Source organism: Panthera onca, chromosome A2, assembly GCF_046562875.1.
Source record: "Panthera onca isolate mPanOnc1 chromosome A2, mPanOnc1 haplotype 2, whole genome shotgun sequence".
NCBI lineage: Eukaryota > Metazoa > Chordata > Mammalia > Carnivora > Felidae > Panthera > Panthera onca.
Window position 1 is genome coordinate 53,807,691 of NC_138340.1, and position 22,109 is coordinate 53,829,799.

A 22,109-nucleotide genomic window follows, 5' to 3' on the forward strand; every position below is an offset into this window, starting at 1 on the left:
TTCCAAAGTTTTCATCTTTCTGCTTGAGAGGCATTTTTGTAAAAACAATTTTACTTTTCCCTCTGAATATGCTGTCATCATTATGATTACTATCCTAGGTAACATTTTGAACCCTTACTTTATGCCAGCCACCATGTCAATGCCTCTACATTCAGTCACTACGCCAGGTTTTTTATAATAAGGAAGTTGAAACACAGGGCTTCATCATGTCGTCTTGATACTGCTAAGACTTGAACTTGAGTGTGTCTGATGTCAGTGTTCATGCTTTTAACTTCTAAACTATACCATCATCATCAGTCATCTGAAGTGACCCAACCTGTAGGTAAGAGCTGCTTTCGAGCTGTGAATGTTCCAGTGTTCCAGATGCACATGAGATTCAAGATGTGTGCCTGATCATAAATAATGGTATTTGAGGGCTAGAAAAGGTCCCAATTTCCCCTTGTTCTTCATTTTGTAATTCTGGACACTGAGGCTCAGAGATATTAGTAACTTGTTTGGAGTCACACCTCCAAGAATGGCAGAGACTGGACAGGAAACAAAACTCCTGAATTCAAGTTTTTTCCAGTACGTGGTTTCTTTCCACTGCGTCTCAAAACATTGAGGATTGTATGTTGGGGTATTTACTTAAATTTGTGCCCTTACACAGTGAATTTGAGCTGCTTGCCAAATCCTTTAAATATCCTTTAAATAGGAAATAAAATAATAAAAAGGAAATGTGACCCTAGAAAATGTACTCTAGGTGAAGGGTTGCTGTATTGTCTCTAGGATCCTACAGGGTTACTAACTGAGGCTGTAAAGTTGGCTCTGAGCTTGCTGAGCCTTAGGGAAATGGGATTAGCTACAGTACTGTTACTGCCAAAAAGGAAGATTCTGTCAATTCTTCAATGGATAAGAACTTTTTCTGCTTTGATTTGCACTGGCCACAAGCTTACAGATGTAATTGTGTATTAGTAAAGGTAATTTTTATAGCTATAGTTACATATAAACCCCAAATCTCAGAGGCCTAACAGTTTCATTGCACGTGAAATTCAAAACCAGTATCTCTGAGTGGTGGGCCAATCGACTCCCAAAGGTGCTTCAGGAGCCCAGGTTGCTTCCCTGTGGCTCCATGGCCTTCACCACATGGCTTTCAAGGTCACCTTCAAAAAGGAATAAACACACAATTGGTGCATGGAAGGGTTTTATGGGCCAGGCTTTCTGCTTGGGAAACTGAGAGACAGGGTCTAGCCATGTGCCTGGAAAGAGAGGAGAAATAGGTTTGATGAACAGATAGCTACTCCCCACCACAGACTGTGTGCCTCTGCAGGATTCTGTGCACAGTTCCAGAGTCCACGTGGCAGAGTCCCTGCTCCAGGCTCTTTTGGGCACTGGCTTTTGAGCTCCATAGATTAAATTAGTAGGGCAGACTAATCTCCACAGGTGGTACGTATGGTTACTCATCTCTGGTACCAACACTCAAGTCAGCTTGTACCTAGCCAGAGTAGCTCGGGCACTTTGAATTACACTGATGAAAAATTAATAACAAAATGTTATTATATGAACTTCACATGTTGTGACATTATTTCACATTCTCACTCTGGAGATTGTAAGACAAGAGGCAAGACAAAAATCACTTGTATTTCAGTTTGGATTTCATTTGTGGGGTGAGGGTGGGATGAGAAGGTTCGGGTCCTGGCCACAGATTTGCTTTATTAATTGCATTTTGTTCCAAGGGGGGGAAAAAACAGTTTGGGTTTTAAAAATAGACCACTGGACATTTTGCACATTACCCATGTACAGATAATTGGGTATTTATAGCTCTTTGGAGAAGAGAAAACATCAATAATACAGTAAGATTTTGATTTTAAGGGGTTATACATTTTCTTTCTTTTTCTTTGCAGTGTTGTATCGAAAAGGCCCTCCATTTTACCATGCAAGGTTTGGAGTGATTTTTTTTTTTTAATGTTTTATTTATTTTTTGAGTGAGAGTGTAAAGTGGGGGAGGGGCAGAGAGAAGGGGACAGAAGATCCAAAGTGGGCTCTGTGCTGACAGGCTGACAGCAGCACGCCCAACATGGGGCTCGAACTCATGAACCGTGAGATCATGACCTGAGCCGAAGTCGGATGCTCAACCAACTGAGCCACCCAGGTGCCCCTGTGATGATTTTTTAAGTAAGGTAATGGCTTCAAAGGACAGGAGGAAATTTCTGACCTCCAGTGACCTCCTGTGCCACAGAAACAATTACAATCATGTTTCTCTTGGCCTGTTAGGAATAGATGCTCTGCAACTGTGCTTTATACACTAATGTTGTACTATGTACATAGTAATAAATAGGTTATAATATGTTTTAGTATTACACATTCAGTTACTCTATGCAGTAATTGTTCATCTTAATATCAGTGAGTATCTAAACAGTTGAATGAATTCACAGCTTTCTCGTCGGGTAAAGTATTTCTGTTCTCTCCTTGTCACTGTTGAGATCAGCCTGAAAGTTTGTAATTTAAAGTAGGAGTTTTTCATTAATATTTTTCCCAATAACGTTGTAGGAGAATTTAGGAGGAGATGATGTACGTTTTATTTTCTGTATCTTTGTTTGGTAGAACAAGCATTATTCTTTTTTTTTTTTTTTTTTTTTTTTAATTTTTTTTTTTATTTTTGGGACAGAGAGAGACAGAGCATGAACGGGGGAGGGGCAGAGAGAGAGGGAGACACAGAATCGGAAAGAGGCTCCAGGCTCCGAGCTGTCAGCCCAGAGCCCGACGCGGGGCTCGAACTCACAGACCGTGAGATCGTGACCTGGCTGAAGTCGGACGCTTAACCGACTGCGCCACCCAGGCGCCCCGCATTATTCTTTTTAAAGAGGTTGATTTCATGCTTTTTAATGCCCTCTGTGTGTCTTCCAGTTATTCTGTCATTATTGAATTAGTCGACGACCATTTTGAGGGCTCTCTTCGCAGACCTTTCAGCTGGAGGTCACTGGCTGCCTTGAGCAGAGTTTCAGTTAATGTCTCCAAGGTAACGACATCAGCTTTGGCATTCACAAGTCATTTAAATGCTTGGATTTTTTTTTCTTAAATGTAGTAGAATCATAAAAGTCATCTGTAGGAACTTCACAGTGTTCCTGCCAGTGAAGTTCTAAAAAGGTGGGGGGCTAGAAGCTGACCTCTTCTCGTGTTCCCTGCCCCTACCCTCTGGTACTGAGCACCACGAATTGAGCTTCAAAGATCCCTAGTGATTGATGTTGGTGGGCATTGCCTCCCTTCCCGGGCCTGCTGTCAACACACGCTCAAAAGTTACACACATTCACAAAGGAGTCAAAACATTGATTTCTTTTCAAAGCTAGCAGATCTCTTGAAGCGAGAGGAAGGATATTAGTATTTATAGCTAAACACTGTACATGTTTTGTCACCACCCTGTTGGTATCCTTATCCCTAAGAGTGAGGAATCAGAGTCAGAGATGTTAAGGGACAAACCCAAGATCATGCAGCTTATATGTAGAATGGGGATTCAGACCCACAGTCGTCTGACTGCCAGACTTGTCTTCTGCCATATCCTGCTCCCGTCAAGACAGGAGGGAAATTTCATCTTACCCCAGGACTACTAAGGATGAAAGCTTTGTGTGTTCTCTGTTACTCAATAACTTGCTAACCAAACACAGACTGTGAGCCCCTCTGAGTCTGTCCCACTGCTGCTGGAGGCGCTGTGGGAGGTGACACCAGAAGGCCCAGCAGAGGCCAGGGGGCAACTGCCTTGTCTGCAGGTGAAGCTGCTTAGGTTTAGCCTGTAAAAAATAGCTTTATCTTTTAGAAATAGGAAATCTGTACTGTTTCTAGTATTTTTACACCCATTGTATGGGCCTGGTCCTTAGTTAGATCCCGGGCCCATTCGTGTTCCTGGAGGAAATCGGTATGCTTTGTGAGTTTCCAGGAGCACTCAGTGGGAGGGAATGGAGACTGCCTGCACTTCCTGATCACGCACCCAAATTTATATTATTATTGTGTGGGATGTGGAGATTGTTCTTTGTTTCTCAATAGGAACTTATGCTGTGCTATTTGATTAAACCCTCTACCATGACTGACAAAGAGATGGAGTCACCAGAGTGTATGAAACAAATCAAAGTTCAGGTAGGTAAACTCAGAGACAAGTTCATGGCATCCTAAAGACCGTATCCACTGTATTGTGTCCTCTGGACCACGTGGTCCCAAGAAAAGAAAGGAAAACCTCTTGCCTTGGTAACAGGAAGCCCCCACAGGCCCTCTCCCCGCTGAGCCTGCTCTCAGTCCCCCTTAACTGCTGCTGCTGCTTTACCTGCAGTGTCATCTGGCTTCCATCCCCACCATTCAGCTGAAACTGCTCTCATAGGCGGCCTGGGACCACCCAGCCAAGCCTCTCCCAGTTCCCAGTCTTCCTGGAGAGTTTTTCTCTGGCAAGACTGCCACATTCATCATGCTGTCCCCCAGGGTTACTCGCTATTTCTGCAAGTAACTGCCTGTCTGCTGTGACTCCTCCCCCACATGCAGCCGTCCTCGTCCTCTTTCATCTCTAACATTGCACCCCATCTCCTTGTTCACACCACCCGGTCCCTCTACAGCCCCACCAGTCACCATTCGGCTTCCCCGGCCTCAGCGCCTCATCCATCCAGTTTGTCTTGCCTGTGCCCACTCAGTTAGCTGTTCCTAAAATGCCAGCCCAGATCCACTTCTCCCTTCTCAGTGCCAGCCCGGATACACCAGATGCATACCCGGATACATCTCAGATTTGGTTCTCGTGCTAGCTCTCAGATTCCTTTTCCTGAAATGTCCCAGTGGGATACCAAGGCCAAGGCACATTTAGCTTTTAAAATCTTTGTGTGATTATGGTAGGTGGTATTTGCGTATAAGGTGTGTACATTTTCTCCAGATGTTTCAGTAACAAGGAACAGGAACAGGTGTCATCATTATACAGACAACTCTTTGTGAAATGTTACTGTGATGTCACACACCTAGCATGTTCTTTCATTTCTGATGTTGAAACTTTCAGTCACCTTTTTATTTTGATTGGTTGCAGGAGGTGATTCTAAGCCGTTGGGTTTCTTCACGAGAGAGAAGTGACCAAGACGAACTTTAACAATTCAACCTCAGAATTCTGATTTACCAACAAATACTGTTGAGTGTCCTACAATAAGCCAAGTTCTGTGTGAGGTAAAAAGTCCTCTTACTATAATCGCCCAGTAAGTGAAAAGTTCTAAAGGGCATGTCCCCCCCCATCACCAAAAAGCAATTAGTATTTTAAAAGATAAAATGACACAGGGGAGAACAAAGAGCCCTCTGCTGGCCTTCAGATTCTGTTCTTGAGTAAGTTACTGACCCTGACTGATCCTGAATTTCTCGTCTGTGGGCCCGCATCCTCACCTATTCAGTAAGCACATTGGACTAGATGAGTTCCAAGAGGACTCTTCCAGCTACAGGGACATTCTGTTACTCTCTGATTTTACCTGACAACGACAGTAGTTTACATTTATGTGACACGGTACAGTTTCCCAAACTCTTTTCTACGCATCTCATTACTCACATCCAGTGTGTTCCTGACAGTGTGCCGGAAAGGAAACTTGGGGATTATAAGACTCTGTGTGCCAATATGTTAAATGGAAAAAATGATGTGTCTCATCTTTTCTAAGAACTTCAACCAATTACTCAACCCTGGAAAATCCACTTATTATCTGTCCAGGATTTCTGTATCGTAAAGCCTTTCAAAAACGTCATCACCTAATCATTAACTCTCAGCTCACTGATGGGCACATTTGTGTCCAGTACACCACAGTGTTATACAGTATTAGATAAAAATTGCATCTTGCTTCAGTGAACTTGTTTGTAAAATAAAAATAGGTAGTGAAATAATGTATGAGGATACATAATGAATGCAGTTAGCATTTAGTAAAACTCAGTAAACAAAGCCTTTTTCAAATTGGTTACATACCAGTCAAGGTTTTGCAGGGCAGCAGGGGTGGAGGGGAAGATGAGCAGGAGGGAAACCAGTGACAGCCTGAGGGAAACAGGTGTGTGAGATTCGTCCAGTGTCCAAATTCAAGACAATGGCAGTCTTCTCTTTGACACTGCATACCCCAGAAGTGGACGGTGAGAGCTGGAGTGTTTGCATTCCTGTGACGTGTGGTCTTGGAGCTTCCGGCGGCCTGAGATTCCACCTGATGTCGTTTTTGAACATGGTGCTTCTGTTCACGTCATGATCCTGCTCTCGCAACAGAAGCATTAGATCTGCATGATCTACATTTTAAAGATTTGGCGTTGAAATAAGGGAGCTCCTCTTTTTCCCTCCGATGCAGACCAATATGATTACCAATTTGAAAGAGCCTCTCAGTAATACGCCTTTTTGCTGTACGTTAGCGATACCAGTAGCTCAACATTTTTACTACCCGCTTTGCTCTCACCAGGCTCCTTAGCAAAGTCAGAGACTTGGCTTTCAAACATCATCACTTTTTTAAAACCCTGAAAGTCAGCAAAAATTTCAGACGCTATTTTTTTCCCCATTTCATCTGTCATTTGTGGTGACACTTCTCTCCATACCCGATCAGTGCGTCATATGCCTTGATGGTAAAAACTCTTCTGCGAATCCTTCATCATAGTTCTGTCAGCCGTGAGCACCCACATCACCTGCTTATCATCTGCTAATGTGCCTTCAAGGTTGTGGTGACTTCTTCATGTAAAGGCTACAGTAAAGATGTAGAAAAGCCACAAGACTGCACAGATACTACTTATAAACGAAAGCTGTAGAAGGATGTCCAAAAGCACCATCTTTAAACAAGCCTTGTATGAAAGATTTTCCTCCTTCATGTACACCGTCTGAACATGCTGCAGTGGGCCATGCACTCTTCAGCATTTCCCAAGGGCCCTGGGGTTCTGGAATGATGTACCAGCAAAGGTTTTGGGTTACATGAGCCTCACAGTTACCAGCTAAAAGCAGTATTAGCTTGTCTTTAGATGTATTATGTCCTGGCACTTTTTTCTTACCTTCTGAAATAAATGTAACAGATGGCATGTGTTTTTTTTTAAAAAAAGCTCAGGTTCAGCAAGATTGGAAATTTGCTCTGTGATAAAACCACCTTCACAAATGGCTGTGGTTCAGTGGGGAGATGCTGCCGCCTTACAGAGCAGAAGTTGCTTCACTCACTCTCTTCCAAGCATGTTTTATGTGGTTCTTAAATCTCAAACCTCCGAGATTTGCTTTAAAACTGGAATTCTTCACCAAATCCTCTCTCTCAGCTCTCCCAAGGTGTCTAAGCTGCCCAGTGTACCAGCATGTGTTCAGTAGCATCACGCTGACTGGCTATGCAGCCTCCATACAAGAATTTCACTGGCTTTAACAGCACGCCACACTCAAGAACGCCGCGAAACTTTGTGGAACCAGCACTTTTTACAAGTTGTTTTGTTACCCAGTGCAAAAAATATATACACAAAAAAGAAGGAATACATACTTGGCCAAGACTGTATCTTTTATGTGACCACCTTTCTGAACTATCACTTCTAATTTTTTTTTCTAATAAAGGGGATTTCTTGGGCCTTTAAAACTCCCATACTTTAATAGCACCTGGTTGGCTCAGTCAGTTCAGTGTCCAACTCTTGATCTTAGCTCAGGTCATGATCTCACGGTTTGTGGGATCGAGCTCCTCACTGAGCTCTGTGCTGACAGCACGGAGCCTGCTTGTGATTCTCTCTTTCCCTCTCTCTCTCTGCCTGCCCTGCTCACATGCTCTCTCTCTTTCTCAAATAAGTAAAGTTTAAAAAAAAAAAAATCACCTACTTTCTTCTTGGGCTTTTCCAGTCCCATAAGAGACGTTTTTACTTAATACAGCGGGGGAAATGATGCGACAATACAGCACACATCTAAACAGCACAAGCATGGAGCAGTCAGCTAAGACCAGCACGTGCCGTGTGGTCCGGACACTCACAACTTGAGTGATTTTGCTGACGACTCCTATACTCATTGTTTTGTATTTGGATAGCCAATATACCATTTTTTTTGTAAATAGTTATAGCAGATATTCAGATAGTAGAGTTTAAGATGGGGCAGACCCCTGTGTTCTTGCTTATCACACAATAGGCTTTTTTTCCAATACAGAAAATCAATTTGATTTCAACAACTACAAATACATGGAAAATGGGAATTGAAATTTAAAAATAAAAATAGTATCATTTAAAATAATAACATAAATCATGAAATACTAAGGTGTAAATCTTAGAATCACACAACAGACTTTTGACTTCAAATGGTGGGAGCCTCCACAGGATGAAGGTTTGAGGCTCAGAGACGTGACCACCCCACACCACCACCACGGAGTGCGAGCGGAGGACTTGACCCCAGAACTCTCAGTCCTATTTAGTGCCTTTATAAGATCTCCACAGCTAAAGTGACACCAACCTAGAAAAGCATGTGAAGTCAGAAATACGTCACGATTAGGGCCTGAGTGGAGGTTAGAAAGGAAGGCTGCCCAACACTCCAGGCAGGCCTGGTATGTGCTGGTACATCTGGGTGGTGGTCCCCTGCCTCGGTGTTGGGGTGCAGCCTGGGGCCCCCACCAGGAACATGCTCGTGCATCTGGTTTTGGCATAATCTTCAGCAGGTTCACAGATTCCATGAGGACCATCTGTGGACCCCACTTACAAACCTGGAAGCGTTGTGTGGTTCTTAACTTGTAATTAGTCTCCACAGAGATAATTTTATTGAAGGCTGGGTAATGGGGTGAGCCTTCTACAAAGGAACCAGTCATAGCTCAGCTCTCCTGTGCACAGCAAGTCAAGAGCTGAGGGCTGTTCTGTGGCCAGAAGGGCTGTTCTGTCGGCTCAGTGAACTGCATTACCTTCATGCTGCCTCCTGAAGAAACCATGGCTAGAACAGGTCGGTCACCCTTGGGAGGTGGGGCCAGCTGGGACAGCAACAGGGCACCGATAAATGGTTCTGTATTGCAAACCTGCCCTGCCTTTAAGGCACCACCTCCTCAGGTTAGACTGAGTAGCTTACAGTTATCAGGATTTTTTTTTTTAAGTTTATTTTATATTTATTTATTTTGAGAGAGCACAGGCAGGGGAGGGGCAGAGAGAGAGAGAGGGAGACAGGGAATTCCAGGCAGGCTCTGCAATGTCCGCACACAGCCCAACGCTAGGCTCAAACCCACAAACCTTGAGATATGACCTGAGCTGAAATCAAGAGTTGGATGCTTAACCTCCTGACCAACCCAGTTGCCCCAGTCTTCAGGATTTTTAAAATGTTGAGACTCTGGTTGTCAGCACTTGCTTGGTTTCTTTAATTGGCCTTGGCTGGATGACAAGATGGCTACGGTTACATGCTTTAGAGTCAGACACAGGTTTGCATCCCAACTCATCCCCTTACTCACCATGTGATCTTAACCTGTTTCCTCATCTATAAAATAGAACTAATGTTCTCAGCCTTCACATACAAGAGAATCCTGTTCAGCCACAAAAAGGAGTGAAGAGCTGGTACGTGCAACATGGATGGATCTCAAACACATATCAAGTGAAAGAAATGCCACATAGTGTTTGATTCCAGGTATATATCCAAAATAGATAAATCCATAGAGAACACAGATCAGTGGTTCCCAGGGTCAGTGGGGGAGGACTAAGGAGCAACTGTTTGGTGGGTCCAGAGTCTCCTTTAGAGGTAATAGAATGTTTTGGAAGTGGAGGTGATGGTTGCACAGCACTGAATCTACTAAGTGCAGAATCTTTCCCTTGAAAATAAGTTTATGGAATAAGAGTCTCACCTCCATGAGAAAAAAAAAAATTAAAAATAATAATGATGTCCAGAGGCTTGCTGGAAGATTAAGTGGCTTGGCCCTTACAAGGTGCTTATTAGTACCATGCCTGGCTCGTGATGGACTTCCAGTAATTTCCAGCTATGCTGATTCATTTGGTGAGGCAAGAGGAAGTTCTTCTGTCTTAAGAACAACCATTACCCATCATCATCAGGCAGTGATTTGTGCAGTCGCTTATCGTATGTTGATTCTCTTAGCTTCAGTTTTAGAGACTGACATTTTTCTGACCTCATTCCCAGACTGTGCGGGGAAATCCCGATGTCTGTGCCTCTACTGGCCTAAGTTCTCCTGTAAGGAGACTCAGTTCTATTAAGTGATTCATACAGGGATTGGCAGGGATTAAACTAACATGAATGGGACGTGGTTTTAGGCAGTTTAACCGGGATTGAGCTGCTCAGGTTTCCCTACATTTTTGAGCATAGTCTGTACACAAGTCTGAAAAGTCATTGTTACTTGTGGAATAAAATCTTGATTTCGTCTTTTTTTTTTTTTTTTTTTTTTTGCCCTTATTGTTAAAGCATTGTCATTTTCTTCTTTTTTTTTTTTTTTTAAGTTGCTATTTACTTGAATTGGTTTTTAACTTAGTTTTCCCCTTGTGGAGGAGTACTTAGGTTGAAAAGAAATGAGTTCTCTTCTCCCCACCACCTACCTCCCATTTATGATTTTACCAACTAAATTGATTTCTTAAAAATCTGATTACAGACTCAAATAATTATACCATGAATGTTAACTTCCATGAAACTAATTGAGGTCCATTTCTAAAATTGAGAGTTATCTAATGCTTGATTTATCTTCAATCTTTACTTTTTTTATATATAAGCTGAAAAAGTTTAGTCTTTCTACCACTTTGTGTAATACAGGGAGACATCCTGTAGAAGTACATGATATGAAAAAGCACATTTGTGAAACTGTTAAACTAAGAGGTAGTAGGTTTTTTTAATTTCAAAGTAATTCACTCTTTTTTAAAAAATGAAACATTGCAAGCGTTTAAGATGTTTAGAATCTTTTCATTTTCAGAAACAATGTTACACAGGTAGATATTCTTCCTTTTATTTTAATGTTTATTTATTTATTTTTGAGAGAGAGCTGGGGAGGGGCGCAGAGAGAGGAAGACAAAGAATCCCAAGCAGACTCCACACTGATATTGCAGAGCCCCTGTGGGGCTCGAACTCACCAACCATGAGATCATGACCTGAGGTGAAATCAAGAGTCGGATGCTTAACCAGTTGAGCCTCCCGGGTGCGCCTCTTCCTAACTTTTAAGTAGCACATTCTGATAAAGTAGGAAGAATGGCATTAGAAAAACCTAGGTCCAGATTCCAAGTCTACACTAGGGAAACAGTGGTGACCTTGGGAGCCTTCCCATATCACTCAGAATCTTAGCTTCCTCACCTGTGAAATGGAAATGATCACAGCATGCTGAGTGTGTTTTGTGGACTAAATGAAAGTGTCTGGCATGAAGCGTGTGTACTTTTTCCTCTTTCAGATAAACCAAAAGTATAAGCACTGCCATAATTGTTTTCTCTAGGAAATGTAAAGCCTATTTTATGCCCTGGTAGGTGACAGAGTGGAGGAGAAGGAGGTGACAGAAAAATAGTTGGAGGTAAAGTAGTGAAGACAGCTCTGGGGATGGGGAGAAGTTTCTCCTCCTGTGCAAGGGGAGCCAGAAATGGCCATTGTGTGTTTTTTCTAAAATAATGTTTATTAGGTTTTCCTGGTTATAGGAGTGATTCATGCATGCCCTGAAAGCTTTGGGGAAATGCTTTGGGTGGATCATTTTAGACTTTCAAATCAGTTAACCCTGAGGCTAACTTTATGACCTTGCAGTGAAAAGGAGCCCAGCAGTCAGTCATTACTTGAGGGTTGACGAGGACTAGATGTGTGCCCAGGGCAGCACTAGACCGTGAGATGGAAGAGGTGCATTGTGGGGGTGCCAGTTCTGGAGAACTCTTCTGGGAAGCAGAGTTGGTGCCAATGGTGACTCTCCTCATCCTTCAGTTAGCATTTAGCTGGTATGATAAAAGAAACTTAATGGAAGGATTCTCAGTTCATAATTCTGCAAAACTGAGCAACATTGCCATCTATTGGTGTTATGTCAGTGCTTAATTTCCTTCATTAGGGGTAAAGTTTGTAAGGTGGTATTGTGATTTTTATGAGAGGGAATTTGTAGCCTCCTGAAGTGAAAGAAGAAATAGGCTGACTGCTGCCGTTCTCACCCCCAGGTTGGAGAGCAGTCCCTAAAACAGGGACTGGAGGCCGTGAAAGCTTTGTTTGAAAATCAAGGAATGCTGCACTAAGAGAAAGCATGAAATTGCCATTTTTAACATTTACCCTTATTTTATCCGAATTTTTATGACATGTATTTCCATTCCCTGTTTGAATGTCGATGGAAGCACAATCTTTATTTTCTCCTTTATCTTCTCTAATGGTGGCAAATGGTGGCCCAGTGGTTATGTGCACGGCCTTCACAGTCAAACCTAGATTTGATCTCTGATTTTCCAACTGTGTGACTTTGGGCAAGTCATTTCCTCAATTTCCCTTTTCATGTGCAAATTGGGAATATTGTTAGTACCTACTTCTCAAGGTGGTCTTAAGGATTAAAAGGGAAGAAAGATTAAGAAACTTACTCAGGTATGGAGTCCTTAATGAATATTCATTAATTACAGCTGCTCTGATTATCAATAATTGGGTAAAGAACTGGACCAGAGAAGTAGAGTCCAAAAATAGTGTGTTAAGAGAATAGGGACAAATTGGAATATATCCCAAACTCAACACTCGATTTTTCATCTTTACCCAGTCAAGTCTTTATAACTTCTTGAACACCACAAAAGAGTAGTCATGATTCTGTTTAAAGCGATATCATGTTCTGGGTGGGAAGTTTTGTTTCTCTTAAAAGGACCCAAACTTATAAATGCAAATGTTGGTGTGTGTGCCATGCATTTTCCCCCCACTGAATTTGCCGAGTTCTGAAACATTACCCAAATGCCTCCTTGGTAACAGGCTTTACGGATCTGTAGCAAGTTTTCTGAATATCTTTATTATGGGTAAATTACCGGTTCCTTAAAGATGGATTTGGTTTTTTGGAAATTAGACATCATTTATTTGGTGCCATAGCTGGGGCATAAGATTAGATGTGGCAGTATATCACATTTGGTCAAAAACAAAGTGAACTCTGGAAGCAGTTTCCAGAGAGGAATGCTGAAACATTTCGCTCCTTGGCTAAAGTTCAGTGATTATTTGCACATATGAATTCTGATGTGGTTGTTAAGTCACCTCATTTCTTCATAATTACTCCTCCCACCTGTTCCCCCTTCCTTCCCCTGAAGGTGTTAGAGAAAGAAGTCCACCTTTCCTTGTATCCTTCCTGAATTATGCATTTAAAGTAGACAGAGGAGGGGCCCCTGGCTGGCGACTCTTGATCTCAGGGTCGTGAGTTCGAGCCCTACACTGGGTGTAGAGATGACTTAAATAAATAAATAAAGTTTAAAAAATAATAAAGTAGGCAGGGGATGTGCTTTGCCTTGGTAAACTCAATACCCTGATCTCCTCATGTGAGGTCAGGCAAAATGAAGCAGAATGACTTGAGGAATTGCCATCCACTTTGCATATATGCTCATAAAGGCTAATTGAGAAGTGGAACCTGTTTCCTGACTTAGATTCCAAGACCCTGGCTTACTTGCTTTCCTTACGTCTTTCCTTCTTTCTTCTCTTTGTTTCACTATTGCTGTCAAAAGGCTACCATGTGCTTTTTAAATAAAAACAATCCAGTGAATTTACTTCATTAATTGTGTCTTGCTCACCTTTCTACAAATTCCTACTTTCTGGGTTCACATGGAAAGGTGAATTTGTTCAGCTTTAATTATAGAAATAGTTTTCATTGTTCTGTAAATAAAAATGCTGCCACTCTGCTGTATCATGGAATCTCAGTTTAAAAATCAAACCATTATGAGAATAATTTAGTTGTAATCCAATACAATTTTTAAAACCCAGGGTGTGGTGCCTGGGTGTCTCAGTCAATTGAACATCTGACTCTTGATTTTGGCTCAGGTCATGATCCCAGGGTCGTGGGATCAGGCGCCATATCAGGCTCCATGGAGCCGGCTTAAGATTCTCTCCATCCCTCCCTCCCCCTCTGTCCCCTCCCACCAGCTCATGCTCTCTTTAAAAAAACAAAACAAAAAAACAAAAACCCTTATAGGTGCGCCTGGGTGGATCAGTTGGTTAAGCAACCAACTCTTGATTTTGACTCAAGTCATGATTTTGACTCAGTTTGTGAGATCAAGCCCTGTGTCAGGCTCCATGCTGACAGCACAGAGCCTGCTTGGGATTCTCTCTCCCTCTCTCTGCCCTTCCCCTTGCTTACGCTCACATGCTCGTGCGCTCTCTCTCTCTCTCTCTCTCTCTTGCAATAAATAAATAGAACGTTTTTTAAAAACAGGACAATCTTTATTAATTTTATAAATTCTTATACTGCAGTATGTGGAAATATGCTAAACGTAAAGTCATAACACTTTGGTATTAAGCACAGTTTAACCCACCTAAAAATCTCTAGTATCTACTAATGGTAGGAAGTCCCGAGCTACCCCTCTGCTGGCATACGGCACACTCAGCACACACCGCTCCCCTCAGAAGGGTTTGTCTCTTCCTCAGGGCAGTCGGTCACGTAGAAACCATGCTCCTCTATCCCTCGGTAGAGTGTGATGTACTTGGAAGCCTTCCTTGTCCTCGGAACCACGTACTTTTCCGTGAACTCACCCTTGTCCAGTTGCCCCTTGCCTTCTGTGGTCAGAACGCAGTTAATGAACGTGAGGGTGTAACTGTAGCAGTTGTGATGGTCTTCTTCATACCTTACAAAAGAAGGATGGTGAGAAGGGAAGGCTTAGGTTTAAAAGCTGCTCAGGGGGCACCTGTGTGGCTCAGTCAGTTAAGCATCTACCTTCGGCTCAGGTCGTGATCTCACAGTTTGTGAGTTCAAGCCCCGCGTCGGGCTCTGTGCTGACAGCTCACAGCTTGGAGCCTGCAGCCTGCTTCGAATTCTGTGTCTCCCTCTCTCTCTGCCCTGCTCCCCACCTCCCCCGCCCACTCACACTCTGTCTCTCTCTCAAAAATAAACATTAAAAAATTTAAAGAGAGGCGCCTGGGTGGCTCGGTCGGTTAAGCGTCCGACTTCGGCTCAGGTTGTGATCTCATGGTCCATGAGTTCAAGCCCCGCATCGGGCTCTGTGCTGACAGCTCAGAGCCTGGAGCCTGTTTCAGATTCTGTGTCTCCCTCTCTCTCTGCCCCTCCCCTGTTCATGCTCTGTCTCTCTGTCTCAAAAATAAATAAACGTTAAAAAAAAAATTTAAAGAAAAAAAAAGGCTGCTCAGGAACAAGCCATGAAGCTGTTGAAGGACTTGCAGAATTGAAATTGGGCTGTCAGCGGACTGGGCCCCTATGTGTGCTGACCCCCTTGGTGACAGAGCTCCCAGAGGTGCAATTTCGAGGGACACTTGGCAGTTTGGGCCATGTCCACTTGCAAGTTACATAAGACAGGAGTGGGCGTGTCTACATGTGCTGACTCATTGTATGGAAACTGCCAACTTAGGGAGCTGACATTCTAGAAATGGAGTTCTCCTTCCAGGTTTTAGGGTATCCCAGTGTCTAAACTTATTTTAAGGGAAGCCTCAAGACAATTTAGGTTCACAAGTATGCTATATATCTAAAGTGTTGAGGGAGCAATAAATTGAGAAATTTCAAATTTGCCAAATCACAAAAACATTATTTTTACATGTTAAACATTTAAAAGATGTTTAAGGGAATATAATAGGGGTCTTGCTGTACATATTAAATGTTAAGTATGTAAAAATATCTAGTCAAATAACTGGAGTACTAAGCTGTGGTCCTTTTGGTTCTTAAGATGCTGTGATTCTGGGGCTCCTGGGTGGCTCAGTTGATTGAGCATCCGACTTCGGCTCAGGTCATGATCTCATGGTTTGTGCTGTTGTCAATGCAGAGCCTGCTTTGAATCCTCTGTCCCCCTCTCTGTCTGCCCCTCCCCCACTTATGTTCTCCATCTCTCTGTCTCTCTCTCAAAAATGAATAAACATTTATTTTAAAAAATGCTGTGATTCTATTGTGTAAATGTACATTGGCTCACCTCTGCAGAAAACCCAAAGTAATTCAACCCCTGTTTAAACTTTGTTACAGGTACTACTCTCTTGGTACAGGCTCACCATGAACTAAACAGCTTAAGAGTCCTCTGAGCTGGGGTCCCACCTGCATGGTGAATGAGCGGGTGGCCCCTGCAGCCCTGTACCTCTGAGGCAGCCAGGCTCCCGAGGTGGAGAAGTCTTCCAGGTACTTGTCCCACTGATCCATCAGTCCATACATGCCGGGCTGCAGTAAAGGGATGCTTACACTCTGCTCCCACCCTGCTTCATCTCGCTGGACCCCGTGCATGGTGTAATTATACACAACTCCTGCAACCAAAACTGGAGTCATGCGGAAGCCTAAGGGAAAATGCACCTCTGTTTAGAGGCCATCAGAAAATGACAACTGCCCCTGGGAAATGCCATATAACAGAAACCCAGTTGTACTTTGTGATTACTGTCGAAGAGCAGTAGACCGTGAGAGGCCCTAGAATCTCACAGGATCAAGCTGGGGAGGCAGCCACCCACCTAACAGATTTAGAGAGAGCCTTGCCTAGAGTCAGGATTGGGGGTTACGAGCCTCTGCCTCCCGGGCCCTCAGCAAAGCATTTCTTTCAGGGAAACCCAGTTCTTGCTCTACCTGTTCTCCAGCACCGTGAAGTTGCCCCCAGGAAATGGAGACTAGAGTAGATATTCATCTCCAAATATTTTTTGCTCAAGTTTTCTATTTACGAATGGGTCTATCTTCTTTCCTTAAATCAGCAATAAATTTCCACTGATGAAATGGGTGGTAAATTTGCTCATGTGGGTAAATCTGAGTTCAAAAATCCAGTCCTGGGTTTCTGTTCGCTGGTCAGTTTCTCCCGCCTTGAGCAGGTGCAGAAAGGTTGCCTTCAGACTTGACTTATGAGGCCTGTGATCACAGCCTCACCTGCCTGGCTTTGCTCACCATCCCTAGGCCCACGATCCCCTGTGACTGGGGTACCAGGCCTTCTTCCTGTACGCTGGATGCTCTGGCTTCAGGGCCTAGAGGCTGTGCCCTCAGAGCTAAGTCTGGGCAAAGGAACTGCTGTGTTTAAACATGCCTTTTTTTTTTTTTTTTTTTTTTTTTAAGTGAACCCACCACATGCCCAAGTCCTCTGTCCCTTGGTTTATTCCTGAGGCCCGTGCCTGGCCACCAGAGACCCTGGTGTGTGAGGACCCAGTGGCAGTGTGCTGGGTCCAGATTCTGGTTCCAACACAAGAAGAAATCATGTTCCTCTCTCAAAAAACCAACAAAACAGGCTTGGTGATACTCTTGGCTGAGAAAACATTAACAAGCTTTCAAATATTTAGAATTGTCATTAGTACTAAGTTACTGTAAAGTCAAGTATTTCTCTTTTAAGGGGGGTAAGCATCGCCCACCTAATGGTACGGTATGAGAACCCCGGGAAAAGAGGAATTCCCTAATTAAATGTTGTCATGAGCACTTTTTCTCTAGAAATACCACTCTCTCCTACCTAGTAGTGTGGGGACATTTTAAGTTTTTAATAAAACAAAACAAAAAACCAGTGGCAGTGCACTCACCATTTGTGTTGGTTATTCCCACGTGAAGATCAGACCTTCCATCGTACTCCCTGAAAGAAACAAGTTTTCTGTTTTTTCTCATTTGCACATGACTGGCATGAAGAGTCCATATTTAAAAGCAGGAGAGTGATCTTGGCCGGTGCCAAAACTTGCCATCAGTGGCCATGTGAATGGAAGCACTGTTTCAAAACTGGTTGAGCCAAGAGTACATCTGAGGTAGAAAATACTCCCCTGGACCCCCAGCTGGATTTTTTTGGCCCCCCATCACTAAAGGCAGTGGAAGGCCTTGGAAGGCCATTCCTCCTAGAGCATAAAGTCAGCTTAACTCTTAGGTGCCCAGCTGAGGGGCACAGCTGGAGGTCAGTTCTTGAAAGAGATCCTCATACTTCCCTCCTTGTAGGTGAGGTTACAGGCTGACCGGGGAGAGGATCCTGAGTGCATCTCAGTGGACCTCTACCTTCAAAACTAAAGTAGCGTCTTTTGGTCTTTATAGCCTGCAGCCACACCCACTTTTCCTGGATGGCCTTGTTTTCTGAAATTACTCTTTACCTGAGACTGTTCATTAAATCTATGATTCCGTATGATTTAACCTTCATTTCCAATCCCAGGCCATCATTTACTAGCACGGGGACATTAGCAAGTCACTTTCTCTCTCTGATCTCAGTTTCCTCATCTGGAAAATGGGAATATCATAAACCTCCTAGCAAGCTGGTTGTAAGAATAAAATACCAGTTGAGTGCCTGCAAGTGTCAAATAAATCAGAGGTTATTGTTGGCTCAGTTGGTAAGCGTCCAACTTTGGCTCATGATCTCACAGTTTATGAGTTCCAGCCCTGCATCAGGCTCAGCTCAGAGCCTGGAGCTCAGAGCCTGGAGCCTGCTTCAGATTCTGTGTCTCCCTCTCTCTCTGCCCCTTCCTTGCTCATGCTATCTCCCCCCCTCCTCTGTCTCTCTCTCTCTCAAAAATAAACATTAAAATAACTTTTAGTAAATAAATCAGAAGTTGTTGTTAAATGATAAAGCTCCTTCATGAGACCGCAGGTTCCTCATTAAAGTGAGCAGTCCGAGGGTTTAAAATGACTGAAAACACAAATGGCTGCCCCACCTTCACAGTGATCCCCCAGGTCATCTTGTTGCAGCCACCACTTTGAGGGTTTTGAGACTGTGGGTTCAGAGGCTGAGAATGAAGCTAGGCAACAAGGTACCAGTCTGATTGTAGCGCTGCACTTACATACCCCAAGATTGCTGCATAAGCATGTCACTGCACTTTGTTTCCTGCCTCAATCCTAGGTGTTCCTTCCCTCCCCCTGTCCTTCAGTTATTTCTCAGTCATGCAACAGATATTTATCAGGTGTGAACGAACTATGGGCCTGTCGTTTGAAGTGAAAGGCTAGTAGCACAACAGGAAATAAGCCTGACAAGGTCTCTGCCCTCTTGGAGTTTGCTTGCTTCCAGAGAAGACTTTTTAGTTTAACGAGTTTTTAACAGATAAGTGCTCTGAAGGGGAAAAAAATGTAGACTGTTACAGAAGCATGTCATAGGGGCAGTGGCAGGGCCACCTCTCTCATACAACTCCTTTGTACAAATTAAGAAAAGTTCCCTTTTTTCCTGCAGATGCAGCTCTGCCCAGCATGTTTGGCTTGCTAGGTGTAGTGCCTCCTGAGTTTCAGGACCCAAAACCACCTTGACAAAGCATCTTTGTGCAGTGTACAACCTGTACAACCATATGTGGCAGCCCTGAGAGATCTTAACCCAGTTTGATGAGAACCTCAGTGATTTCCGAGGGTCATTGAAGGTTCTCTTTTACAAAGTAGATGAAATTTTCTCAAGGTGAATAGTGGGAGTCATTCTTGAGAGTTTGGAAATTGGATGAGAGGGAAAGGAACAGTTTAGAAGTTGGCCTTAGAAGGTCTGGTGGGCAGGGGACTACTTGAAGTTCTGCAGATCCTGGCGCGAGGGGATGGGAGGATGCTAAAGCATATAACCTGTTTCAACACCACCACGTCCCTTCTGATGCCAAGGAAGGCCAGGCCCATCAGTATTGCTACCACATCACAGAGTACATAAATGCTTATTAGGGGCCAACCCAAAAGCCTATCGTGTTCTGGAGAGCAGGGCTCTGGCTCATTCACTGTGACATCCCTGGCATTTCCCACATAGAGATGCTTGGTAAGGATTTGTTGAATGAATCAGTGTTATAGTGGATGAATTCTGAATTTTAATCATTTTATTCAAAAGCTTTCAGAATCTAGCCAAGTAATTCTCCAAGTTAGCATGAATGAGGGGATCTTGTGAAACATTTTGGGCTTCATGATTTAGATAAGGGAAATGAAGTTTCTGCCAGTTACATTCTGAACCGAATATGAAAAGAATAGCACGGAAAAGAGCATGTTGGCTCCACTTTGTGTCTGGTGCCCGGGTCATGTTTCTGCCTTAACACTGCCCCTCACCACCCTGCAAGGTCGGCAGGACCCTCATTTTGCAGATGAGGAACAGAGACTCCAGAGGGTCTGATGCTGTCTGAAAACAGGATAGGAATTGGGGGCTTTGTGGTACTACGGCCTGCACTGTTCTCTCTGTATCCTGTGACCTCCAGGAAGAGTCAGGGGTGCAAAAGTGCACACTTTCGTTCATTTTATCCACATAAGGACAGGAAGGAAATCAATTAAGGAAGTTAGTAAGCAGGGAAATAAATAGACAACTCCAACCGTCTTACCCCAAACCAGAGCTCTTGAGGGCACATGAGCATTGGGAGGGGGGATTTCAAGAAGGCTAGGATGTCTCGGCATTAGGTCACAATGATGCTTACGAACACGCTTCCTAAAGCACGTGCCATCGTTCTGTAGCATCCATGCTCTCAACACCTGGCCTGTGCTGGGCCACTTCTAGTTCCATTTGTAAACTCCACAGGGACACTAAGGAGGTAAGGTCCTTTCTTTTGATTTCTGAAATCTTTCTTAAAGTCAGGTGGCATCCACAATTGAGGCACACCAGGTCTGGTCTTCAATTTAATTCACCACCATGTAGAATAGTCTGTATGTGGCCGTTTTTCAGGCTTTTGTACATGGTACCTGTTTGCCACAGATATTTCAGGCTAACTCACAGTAAAGGAATTATTTTGACTGGAGTAGCTGCTGGGTTGTTTTCCCAGTTAGCCTCTTAGTGCAAAATCTATGGGTAAAAAAAAGTTCCAAGCTTTCAGTTTTCCTCTCCTAAGATTGTATAAGCAGGTTTGACCTTCACATGTTCTTCATATATTCTTGCACTTATCCCTCTAGGAAAGTACATACACCATCTATCTTTATGAAATGAGTAGATCTACATTTTAGGATTTAATGCCAAAAAAACTGGCAAGACTATCCACCAAGCCTCACCCTGTATAGTACATGTTAGAAAGTTTTAGTGACCACAACACAAAAGGAAAAGTTTACAGAATTCAATGTAACATTTAAAAAACACCGTACCTAAGAAACGTCCCTTGAGTTGGTCTGAGGAGGAACGAACATTTTTCTTGATGCCCATTGGTAAAGGGATTGGAGATGCTAACAGGTGCTTCCTCCAGCTTCCTCGAGCTCATGACTTGCTGGCAGAGGGGGCAGCACTGGGGCACACTGAAGCTGTAGATGTATTTCTTACAGTGGTTGAATTTAATTAAGGGCTTTGCAGCCTCTGCAGGGTGCATGGTTTTCCCCTCCTGGGCAACCAGGGTTAGTTTCCGGAGACTTCCTTTTCCTCATTACCTGGCTGGCAAATAAATGTACGCCTCCCGAGTAACCTGATCAACAATGACGTCATTCTGATTGACAGCTTCGGAAGCCAAACCAAATAGGATTAACCCGTTACCAGACCGCCCCATAAACTGGTATCTTAAAGAGCTAGTTTTCATTTGTGCTCACTTACAAAGGTTCTTTCTAGCCTTGTACGTTCTGCAGCCGCCGTCAGTCAGCTCCTACTCATCCTTTAAAGCCCTACTTTTCTGTGAAACTTTGCTCCACTTCTTCGAGTGGTCCCTTGCGCTGGTGGGACTAGATTCATGCTTCTCATGGGCTCTGATATTTGATTAGTCATTAGCCTGTGAGCTGCTTGGAGTTAAGGACCCACATTTATTTTTGTGTTTCTAGAAGAAGTTATGTTGTTTTGTTGTTGGATAAATACATGAAAGAAATCCTTGGAGGCTGTTGTCTTTTGATGTTTTATATTGTAGAAGTAATCTTGCTCATAAAAAATTAACAGTACAGTTAGAAATAAGGATAGTGGTTACCCTCGGTAGGAGGTACTGACTGGGAGAAGGCATGAGGGAGTTTTGGGGGGTCTGGAGCTGTTCCGATTCATGATCAAGGGGTTGGTTGTATGAGAGTTTGTGAACATTTTGTGAAAATTCCTCAAGCTGGACATTTTACTACAAGCACTTTTTGATTCTTCAATTTTAAAATAATTTTGAGAAACTACACAAAAATGTGAGAAAAAAAGGTAATGTCTTCTGTTCCTCCGTAATATTTTTCCACTCACCGAATCCAGCTCCCTGAGAAAACTAATGGTATGTTAAATGAAAATTTCCACATAATTTTTTAAAATTCCAACATTGTGTACGTTGGGAATGTGTGTATTTTTCT

The 22,109-nt window shown here is 43.3% G+C and overlaps 2 protein-coding genes across 6 annotated transcripts in view; one reads left to right on the forward strand and one right to left on the reverse strand.

The window, feature by feature from the left end:
- TSEN2 (tRNA splicing endonuclease subunit 2) overlaps positions 1 to 7,011 on the forward strand; it is a 48,968-nt gene extending 41,957 nt beyond the window's left edge. For all 4 annotated transcript variants that reach the window (XM_078442741.1, XM_078442739.2, XM_078442740.2 and 1 more), the window contains 4 exons: positions 1,881 to 1,917; positions 2,884 to 2,995; positions 4,015 to 4,104; positions 5,027 to 7,011. In XM_078442741.1, the coding sequence (XP_078298867.1) occupies positions 1,881 to 1,917; positions 2,884 to 2,995; positions 4,015 to 4,104; positions 5,027 to 5,086 (299 nt within the window). In that variant the 3' untranslated portion in view covers positions 5,087 to 7,011. The remainder of the gene's footprint in view (positions 1 to 1,880; positions 1,918 to 2,883; positions 2,996 to 4,014; positions 4,105 to 5,026) is intronic.
- Positions 7,012 to 14,321: 7,310 nt separating this feature from the next.
- On the reverse strand, positions 14,322 to 21,481 carry MKRN2OS (MKRN2 opposite strand). Of its 2 annotated transcripts, XM_060631797.3 has the most exons (4): positions 20,961 to 21,481; positions 17,498 to 17,547; positions 16,099 to 16,261; positions 14,322 to 14,649 (listed from the first exon to the last, which is right to left on the reverse strand). In XM_060631797.3, exons 1-4 carry the CDS (start codon positions 21,176 to 21,178, stop codon positions 14,409 to 14,411), a joined length of 672 nt encoding a protein of 223 aa, XP_060487780.1. In that variant the 5' UTR covers positions 21,179 to 21,481; the 3' UTR covers positions 14,322 to 14,408. The 2 variants fall into 2 exon arrangements, with proteins under 2 accessions (XP_060487780.1, XP_060487781.1); XM_060631798.3 differs by lacking the exon at positions 17,498 to 17,547 and having other exon boundaries at positions 20,961 to 21,139.
- Positions 21,482 to 22,109: the final 628 nt, after the last annotated feature.

What these genes read in the sequence shown, in the direction of transcription:
- MKRN2OS (XM_060631797.3), bottom strand. Translation starts at nt 21,178, where the DNA reads ATGCACCCTGCAGAGGCTGCAAAGCCCTTAATTAAATTCAACCACTGT. An exon ending in ACTCAAGGGACGTTTCTTAG is followed by an intron (nt 17,548 to 20,960) that starts GTACGGTGTTTT and finishes TGTTTCTTTCAG; the next exon opens with GGAGTACGATGGAAGGTCTG. An exon ending in GGGAATAACCAACACAAATG is followed by an intron (nt 16,262 to 17,497) that starts GTGAGTGCACTG and finishes TTTTGGTTGCAG; the next exon opens with GAGTTGTGTATAATTACACC.